General features: G+C 32.6%; 1 protein-coding gene across 1 annotated transcript; it reads right to left on the minus strand.

Moving 5' to 3' along the window:
* Window positions 1-5,222: 5,222 nt before the first annotated feature.
* On the minus strand, window positions 5,223-7,623 carry LOC131159714 (uncharacterized). The gene is made up of 5 exons (XM_058114837.1): window positions 7,395-7,623; window positions 6,665-6,736; window positions 5,976-6,356; window positions 5,817-5,869; window positions 5,223-5,669 (listed from the first exon to the last, which is right to left on the minus strand). The coding sequence occupies exons 2-5, from the start codon at window positions 6,681-6,683 to the stop codon at window positions 5,490-5,492; spliced, it is 633 nt and encodes a 210-aa protein (XP_057970820.1). The 5' UTR covers window positions 6,684-6,736; window positions 7,395-7,623; the 3' UTR covers window positions 5,223-5,489.
* Between the last annotated feature and the right edge of the window lie 2,963 nt (window positions 7,624-10,586).

Here is a 10,586-nt window from a genome sequence, read left to right on the forward strand (position 1 = left end):
GGTTTTTTTGTTCACCTTGACGATTTTTAGCTCTTTGCAAAAAAAGATGTAAATTTTGAAAATCAAATTTAATAATTTTTAGTTATTTTGACAACCTATTGTTAGAATATTGTAATATCCAAAATTAACCTTTTTGAATTAAACCATTTATTATATCCATACTTTTTACTTAAAATTAAAATAAAATTTTTACATAAATTTTAAATATAATTCAAATAAAAAATTTCTATTAAATTTAAAAAATAATAAAAATTAATCCATTACAAAATATTTTACTATATTTCAATTTTCATATACAATAAAATTGTTCTTGTAAAGTGAATTTTGAAATCTAAAAATTAAGTAAAATAATTAGAATAATTTTTATTTTTATAATATTTATAATTTATCTGTCCTTTTATTATTTTATTAATATTCAAAGACAAAAATGGGCATTTGTTTTATTAAATTGTTAATTTATTTTGATTTTATAAATTTTAACTAAACTGTTTTTTTAGTTTTTAGTCTGTTAATTTTCAACTATTTGTGAGAAAATAAAAAATTATATTTTATAGTTTTCAGTTGTTTTGACAATCACTTGTCATAATATTTTAGTATTAAAAATTAATTTTTTTGATTCAACCATTCATTTAATATAATTTTTAATTATTTTAAAAAAATGATCACATGAGTTTAAATTAAAATAAAAATGTTCATAATTTTTTTAAAAATAATAGTAAAAGTAATTATAAAATATTTTTATTATTTTTCTATTGTCATGTACATAGTGAATCTTGGAAGTCTATTATATTAATCAAACAGGTTGTTAGTTTTGATTTTTAGTTTTTTATTTCTAATTTAAAGTTTTCATTTCTATCTTTCATTTTCATATTTTTTACAGCGATACCAAATGAACTTAAAAAAGAAGAAGAAAACAGAGAGATTTTTTTTGCACAATTGAGCTAGGCTCAATTAAAAAGAAAAAAAAACCTTTTAATGGAGAAAAGAAAAAAGAAACATGCTAATGTTTGATTGTAAAAATTGTCTTGTAAGAACAATGACTATTGTTCACATTAAAATTGCCAATACCATTTTGTGCATTTTTAAGATATTGTATTCCCACCAAAAACATCAATTGGCGATCATAATTCACGTAATGAATGGTCTCTTTTGGTTTGTGACTTTATAATTTTACTTTTAAAAAACACATTACATTAGTAGAGTGACTTGTAAGTTCAAAAATTAGTATTGACTTTTTGAATTCAATCCCGTTTTGATAATGACAAATTACAGCATCTCACTTGTGTGTTAAGTGTGTGTACATGTTTATCTTTTTGTAAGTACAAGTGACAGATGCAAAATGGAAGTCATGTAGCACCTAAACGAACACATCTTTTTGGCGTATTCCATGGACATCAGGAGAGGAAAAGCATGAAGACTTTATGATTTTCTGTTGTAATATTATTAGGTGTTAAATGTGCATGCGTATCTTACGATTTAAATTGAAACTCAACACCAACCCTAAATTGACCTTAGGATCCTAAGTTTTTCACGAAAACCTTTTATTCAAAAAGTTAAACTTATACCAAAAGATTTAAATTGGTTTTGAAATTAAAATAAGGGCAAAAAACATATTTGGAATAAAAAACTCCAAAACAAGTATTTAAAAATCCCTCTCATGTTTCTTCCATTGAATTGATGAGCACTTTTCTTGATTAATCTGTTCTCATCTTAAAAAATGTTCAACATGAAAGTTGTGGGATTTTCTCTTAGCTTTCTTTTGATACCAAGAAAGTCCCATTTGAAGTATTTTAGAAAACGCAATACCCAAAATACTGAAAGGTGTCTTTAGTAGAAAATTTCATTCATGTTTTTGCCGCCTCAATGATGAATAATTTTATTAATCAATTACTAATTATCTTAAAAAGTGTTCAACATGAAAGTCTTAGGATTTTCTCTTAGCTTTCTGTTGATATAAAAAACGTCTAATTTAGAGTTCTACATAAAAAGTTATGTTCAAAAAACTAAAAAGTGTTTGCCTAGAAAACCCATATCTGGTCGACTGGAACTCACGGATTTGAGTCGACCGGACCTTCACCCCAGTCGACCAGATCTCTTGAAAAAGGGTACCAATGACCAGAAAATTCAAACTAAAATATTCTTCTCCTCCCCCAATAGCCATATAACGGCTAATTTTGGGTTTGACCTATAAATACAAGTTTAAACAACATGTAAAATGTTAGAAAAACTCATTGGGAGCATTCATGCATATTATTTGTTTCCCAATTATTTTTTATACTCCATTTTGAAGATAAAATTCTTATTTCTCCCACTCTTTCATTTTGAAAATAGTTTTTTGGGAGAAAATCTTGGGGTTATACAAGCAAGCTTTGAGCATATCTCAAATTCATATATCTTACTTGAAGAACTTCTTGTTCTTGAGATTTCAAAGGAAAAATCTTGAAGAAATTATTTTCATATTTCTCCTACTCTTCTTGAAAATATTTTTGTCGAATAAAAATTCTTTTGGGTTATTTTTGAAAGGCTTGAGCATTATATTTATATTCATATATATATATATATATATATATATTGCTTGAAAGCCTTCTTGTATTTATTTCAAAGGTTTGAGGCAAATCATTTTTATCATCCATTTGCAAAAATCATTTTGGGACTAAAACCCTAACTTCTCTTACTTTCATTTTGAAAATCATTTTTGGAGAAAATCCCTGGGTTATTGAAGAGAGCCTTGAGCATATACAAGCAAGCTTTGAGCATATATCAAATTCATTTATCTTGCTTGAAGAACTTCTTGTTCTTGAGATTTCAAAGGAAAAATCTTGAAGAAATTATTTTCATATTTCTCCTACTCTTCTTGAAAATATTTTTGTCGGATAAAAATTCTTTTGGGTTATTTTTGAAAGGCTTGAACCTATATTTATATTCGTATATATATATATTGCTTGAAAGCCTTCTTGTATTTATTTCAAAGGTTTGAGGCAAATCATTTTTATCATTCATTTGCAAAAATCATTTTGGGACTAAAACCCTAACTTCTCTTACTTTCATTTTGAAAATCATTTTTGGAGAAAATCCTTGGGTTATTGAAGAGAGCCTTGAGCATATATATATATATATTCATTATATTGCTTGAGAGGTTTCTCACATTTCATATCTCAAAGATTATTTGAGTAAATCATTTCCACTCTTTCATTTTTATTTGAAAAATTATTTTTAGAGAGAAACACCCATACTCTACTGAGTTTCAACTGAAAAAGCATTTGAGAGTGCATATAGATTTTCAGTTGTACAAATTAGCTTATTGAAGAAGCATTTTTGTTGTTCACAAAATATTTTTCATCTTATTTGTATCCCTGCGGTTCGGGTAGTGAACTGTGCCGGGTGTGGGTATTTCCTGGAGAGGAGGGCTCTATTCTACTGAAGGAGTGTGTAAAGGAGGGCTCCATCCTATTGAAGGAGTGTCGAGCGTGGAGTAATCATTTCAGTTGTACAAATTAGCTTATTGAAGAAGCATTTTTGTTGTTCACAAAATATTTTTCATCTTATTTGTATCCCTGCGGTTCGGGTAGTGAACTGTGCCGGGTGTGGGTATTTCCTGGAGAGGAGGGCTCTATTCTACTGAAGGAGTGTGTAAAGGAGGGCTCCATCCTATTGAAGGAGTGTCGAGCGTGGAGTAATCATTTCAGTTGTACAAATTAGCTTATTGAAGAAGCATTTTTGTTGTTCACAAAATATTTTTCATCTTATTTGTATCCCTGCGGTTCGGGTAGTGAACTGTGCCGGGTGTGGGTATTTCCTGGAGAGGAGGGCTCTATTCTACTGAAGGAGTGTGTAAAGGAGGGCTCCATCCTATTGAAGGAGTGTCGAGCGTGGAGTAATCATTTCAGTTGTACAAATTAGCTTATTGAAGAAGCATTTTTGTTGTTCACAAAATATTTTTCATCTTATTTGTATCCCTGCGGTTCGGGTAGTGAACTGTGCCGGGTGTGGGTATTTCCTGGAGAGGAGGGCTCTATTCTACTGAAGGAGTGTGTAAAGGAGGGCTCCATCCTATTGAAGGAGTGTCGAGCGTGGAGTAATCATTTCCACTCTTTCATTTTTATTTGCAAAATTATTTTTAGAGAGAAACACCATACTCTTATTTGTATCCCTGCGGTTTGGGTAGTGAACTGTGCCGGGTGTGGGTATCGCCTGGAGAGGAGGGCTCCATCCTATTGAAGGAGTATCGAGCGTGGGGTATATCTTGGAGATGTTGGTCCGCCTATAAGGACTGGTGTAGAGGTTGGCTCCACCCTATTGAAGGAGTGGTATAGTGAAAATCCTAGGGGGGTTTGCCCATAGCAAGGACATAGGAGATAGCTGAACCTCGTTAAAAGTCTCGTGTCACTCTCTCTCTTCCCTCATCTCATTTATATTTCCGTACTTTAATTTCCTTTTTAGTAGTATTTGTGTCTGTACTCTATAGTGAATCCATCTTTGATCATTTTATCTTTAAATTATTTCTCCTTTTAGGTTCCACACTAACATTTATTTTCTCTTCCATTTTTTATTAAATATCTAAGACTAAAACTCTATGTTGTGGTAAGCACTTGAGATATATAACTTTATACTCCTTGCATGTTCTTCTCTCTTCTTAAAAAAGTTATTCATTAATAAATGAAGCCTGGACTCGTTTTGTGTGGTAGTAAGCTTTTCACTTGAGATAACTTAAAAAAGTTATTCATTAATAAATGAAGCCTCGCAACTCATTTTGTGTGGTAAGTAAGCTTTCACTTGAGATAACTTAAAAAAGTTATTAATATAAATGAATCCTCCATGTATCCTCATAAAAAAGTCAATTCATTATAATAAAATCATATGACATAATGAAGCCTTCAATTCATATAACACCCCCTTTATAATCCCTTCCAACTCTTTTTTAATAAATATCTAACACAAACTATGTTGTGTGGTTCAAGCTTGAGATAACTTTATAATTCTTGCATGTTCTTCTCTCTTAAAAAAGTTATTCATTGTAATAAATGAAGTCTAAGATCTCCAACTCATTTTTGTTTCCATATCCATATCCTCCATGTATCTCATAACACCCTTTATAATCCCTTCCAACTTGTTTTCGGAACCATAACAATGACCAATTTGTCCTACAAACAATTGTCATGGAGTTTTTTTTTTTTAAATCACAACACAGAAAATCCCCTTAGGAAAGAGGACTAAAAATAACATTTCTAAAACACACAGATTGTGAAAGAAATTTTTCTCTGAATCCTTGAACATGCACGCACACACACACAAGACAAAAGAAGGATGCAGGGAAAGTAAACCCCATTCAAAGATTTTAGCACTAATATTTTTTCCTGGCACAAAAACTAGCAGCAAGTTACACCAAGTACTGCATTTTCTAGCAAGCTACACAGAGTTCTGCATAGTCTCTCCATTTTCATCAGAAAATGAAGCACATGTTAAAAGCTACCCTTGGCAGCATTGGTCTCTCATTTTTTTAAGGTGAAACGAGGCGTGCAGTACTTCCAGTTCAAAAATGGCGACTCCTCCAAGAGCAAATACTGCGATGTGGGAGATTGGCAGCGAGGTGGAGACTTGGTGGAAAATAGGTCTTCTATGAGCACCTTATCTATCTCTTCCAATTCTAGATGCTTCGGAGGGCTCTCAGGCTGAAAGAAAAACAAAACCGATCCCATTGGTCCATGGTGTTCTTTGTTTTGGGTTGCAGCAGCACATCAAAATCATGAAAATCCTCAAAAAACAAAAAGGGAAAAGGGTTTCAAGAGAAATTGTGAAGAAATCAAAACTAAACCAACCTTTGATTTCCTTGACATTGGAAATTCCCGTGTTGCCAATTGCATGGAGAAATCTGAGGCAGGAAAGATAAAACAGGTTAAATGATCATGATCAAGTGTTAATGACAAAAGCTGAACTGTGTATAAAAGGGAAAAATGTTAACTTTTAGTTAGCCTCACCTAGTCCAACATCCTTCAGCAAGTAATCAAACTCAAGATCCCTCGCCTTCTTCTGTACTTTGATGCACTCTTTATGGTTGTGGCCGTGCCATTCTTCATCAAGATGAATTTCTTCTTCCCCTGCAATTGCATTTTGTGTTTTGTCTTGGTGCTTCTTTGGAGCCTGGCGCCCGCATGGGTTTCCAGAGTTTGAAATATCAGTTAGTGGTTTTCTGCCGCTGATCTGCACTTTCTCCTTAGCTTTAGAAGCATTTTTCTTTCCTCCAATGGTGATATTCTTGGAATTTTGCTTCTGTGAGATGTCAGCAAGTGGCTTCCTTCTGCCCAAGTTCCCTTCCTTTAGTGGTTTAAAGTTATTAACTCTTTCCCCAACAGAGGCCCCTGACATGAGTAATTCAACAGTTAGCACACAAACTCCCATACAAAACAAATAAATGGTTTCCCTAAGCCACAATGTTCCCTGCTTTGTAAGGGTTGGGGGAGGGTCGTCATAATGTATGCAGCCTTACCTCTACTTTTATATAGAGAGACTATTTTCTTCTATTTGAAGCTGTCACCAGCAACTGATGACAAAGCTGTCACCAGCAACTGATGACAAATGAGCAACCCTACCCGCTGAACCCTCCCAGCCCTCAATTCTATGAAACAAAGTAGATGTAAATTGAGAAACAATAGAAATGTTCTAGTACCGCCAGTTTGAGTTGCCATTTGGAACTTTTGCAGGTAAGACTTTAGATCAATGCCCTCTGGAAACTAGAAATCTGGGGAGATATTAGCAATTAGTGTTACGAATACGTGTAGTAGAAGCCAACAAACGAAAGAAGGAAAAAAGAGAAATCAAAGAATAATCAACACACATATTTACAAGATTCAGTAATTTGTCTACGTCCTCAGAGTCAGATCATATGACTGATTTCACTATTCAACAACGATTACAAGCATAGTGCCCCAACTCTATAATCTCATTCTCCTCGTCTTCAACGCGTATCCCTCTCAACGAAAAAAATTCATTTCGGGACAAGTACCCAAACTAATGAAAAGCTGAAAAATTCAACCCTTTTCTTTTCCCATGCTTTCTCAGCAACAAAAATAAAGTCACAAAATAGAAAATACCCAAACACTCTGAATCTTTCAACCCCTCATCTCCTCCACAAATCAATCTTTTTCACAAAATCGACAATGATTCTATCACAAACATAAAATCACTCTCTTGTGCCTGTTTGGAAAATCCCCCATATTTCCACACTTCCACAAATCAGTGTTTTCCAAAAATCGGCAATGATTCAATGATAAATCATTATCCTCCATCTGTTATAAATTTCCAGCCATCTTTTCCCACTTCCGATTTCAGCACAAATCAATAAACAAAACAAAGAAAGAAAAAAAATAAATATTGACAGTCCAAAGGAGAAAACTCACGGATGGGTTTCTCACGATCGATCTTTCTTGCTTTGTTCGAGTATTTTCTCAAGGATTCTGCTATTTTCTCGTATTTTCTTTACACGATCTCTTCACAATTAAAAAATATGGCTTCCCCATTCCCCCTTCCCATTATAATAGAAAAGTACCTCTTGAGGCGGCCCAGAGGCCCCAACGGTCACTTTGCAACGGCTCCGACGCTCTAACGGTCCTCTTTCGACACGTTATCACTCAATCGCCTTTGCGTTACTAGTTATAAAGAAAACTAGGAAAATAGCAAAATAGTTATAATTAAGAACATAGTAATTAGTCCATATTAATTTAAACACAAACGGTAATAAGATTAGATTTATATTAATGGAGGTATATGTAAGAAAATTTTCATAAATATATTACAGTCAAAGATTTTCAATTATCATGATCTTTACATCAATAATAACCTTTATGTGGAAAAATAAATAATTCATAAATTATAAACTTTACATACCAGAATTAGTCATATCAAATCTATCGAGAAAAACACGTGGAGAATCCAAAGAAATTGTTTCTCTCACTTTTTCTTTTTCTATTTTTTTCCTTAACCAGATCTATGAGATATCTTTATGATCAGAGAAGTAGAGGCAGAGAGAGGAAAATTCCTTTCTTCCTATCTTTTCTTTGCAGCTAACATTACCATGTAGCTAATCCCATAAAGGTTATGAGCTTAACTTTTCCTTTCTTTTCTTTAGCTCTCTTTTCCTACCCTTAGAGTTTAACTTGATGTATAGCATGCCCTTATAGCTACTCGCCATAATAGTAGCTAATATATTTTATATATATATATATATATATATGTAATTTCTTCAAACTTCTACAATTAATTTCTAATATTAAATAAGCTAACCTTTTAATTAACCCATACAACCATTAATTCATATCCTTATCATATGAGACACATATCCTACGTGTGGGACCCATATCATTCATGTGGGATATATCCTTTGGGATATAAATCCTACATTCTCCCACTTGGCCCATATGAATGATATTAATATTGATTAAGAAATAATCATAATGTGCACAAGCCGTTAGCTTATTTATACTTTTTAATGAGATTACCATAATATCATAATCAAGCAACCCATTAGTAGTCATGACGGTAAATATCATTAGAGCGACATCTTCCCTTCCATGTACCACAATACTAATAAATCACTTAACTATGATCCATAATAAGAAGTTGCCATACTGTCCCTGTAATGTCGTTGTCAAAGACCATTTTTGTTTATCAGTAAACCATCTCCATAATCACGTGATTGATGGTAAACAGAAATAATGTTCAGAAACACTTTTATTGATATCATTATACATGTTATAGAACAAAACATAAAGATCCACTATCATACATCAAGGATTACAACAAAGACCCACGTGATCAGCATGTTTTTTAAATGCCTTTGGTGTCAATCCTTTCGTTAAAGGATCTACTATCATGAGCTCAGTCCTTATATGTTCTATAAGTACTGTCTGTTTCCGAACTTCTTCTTTAACGGCCAAATACTTGAGCTCCATATGTTTAGCGCCATTAGAGTATTTGTCATTTTTGGAGAAAAAATTGCTGCGGAATTATCACAATAAATTCTCAACGACCTGACTATACTGTTGACAATCCCAAGTCCCGAGATAAAGTTCCGCAACCACAAAGCCTAAATCGTGGCCTCAAAGCACACCACAAATTTAGCTTCCATAGTAGATGCTGCTATGATAGTCTATTTGGCGCTCTTCCACGACATTGCTCCTCTAGCTAACAGGAACAAATAGCCATACGTTGACTTACGACTATCAAAGCATCCAACAAAATCTGAGTCCGAGTAGCCAACCACCTCCAACTAATCTGTTCTCCTATATGTGAGCATACAGTGTAAAGAACTGAAAAATTTAAATGATTGAAATAATAAAAAAATAATAAATAAAATAACAAACAAATAAATAAAAGGAATGGCGTGAGAAAAAGAAGAAAAAAATTTAAAAAAAATTTAAATTAAAGAAATTAAATTAAATTAAGATAAATTAAATAATTAAATAATTAGTTATTAAATTAAACATTATTACATCGGATTAAAAAAAAAAAACTAATTGAAATAAGAGAAATATATATATATATATATATATATATATGTAAAGTTAATTGAAGAATAAAGAAAGAAGAAGAAGAAAGAAGAAGAAGAACAGAGAAGAGGCGGCCAACACCCCCCCTGAAAATATTTCCTGCGCGTTCGTCTCCCTCTCTCTCCTTCTCTCAAGTTCTCGACGAGTTTGCGGCAAATCGGAAAATAGAAGGTGTCGTTGGATTCCTGACTCTGCCACCGACATTTCTACTAGAGCAGATTTATCGTGGGAACGACTTAGACACTGTTCCTGGGGAAAGGTAACTTTTCCCCATTTTTCTAATTTCGTTGTTAATATTCGGTTAAATCGACGATCGGGTACCACCACGTGGTCCTAATCACGGTTGTCGCCATTTTGGTGTAAATAAACTTCCAATTGGGGTTTTCTAGGCCCTACTCTAAAGCGAGAGTGGGATTTGAGAAATTTGGCAATTTGGGTATATTTGCGGGTATTACTGTTTATTTAGGAATTATGGTCATAGGAAATATTTAAATAGTATTTTATTCAGGAATAATTTATTAGAACTAGGAATTTAATTTCAGGGTCCGGGTGAGCGCCGCAGGCATCTTTTCGAAATCCCTATTGGCGTAGTGCAATAAATCAGGTAAGGAGGAAATTTATATATTAAATCATGTTTTTCATGAATTAAAAATGACTATGTGTTATTTATGTATATATGTTTTTATGTGGGTTTAAAATGTCAACCATGAAATTTATGTTTTCTAAGCCTAGGATTGTCGATATAGTTATGTATATGTGAAAGTGAACGAATGAAAGTGAAAATAATTTTCTGATGAATTAAATAAGAAATGAAATGTATTTTGAGCATATAAATATTAAATGTGGGTTGACTTATTTTATGAGAAATATGTATGAATTTTACTACTAAATTGTGTAACATGAGAATCTGTGCAAATTATATGTTAAATGTATGAGATGCATGTTAAGTAAGTAAAGTAATGAGAATAAAATATGATATGAATAATGTTGCCTGTGTATGTTAAATGCAATCATGTAAAGGTACGACAACTGAAAGCTGAGTTA

This window comes from Malania oleifera, chromosome 7, assembly GCF_029873635.1.
Source record: "Malania oleifera isolate guangnan ecotype guangnan chromosome 7, ASM2987363v1, whole genome shotgun sequence".
Taxonomy (NCBI): Eukaryota; Viridiplantae; Streptophyta; class Magnoliopsida; order Santalales; family Ximeniaceae; genus Malania; species Malania oleifera.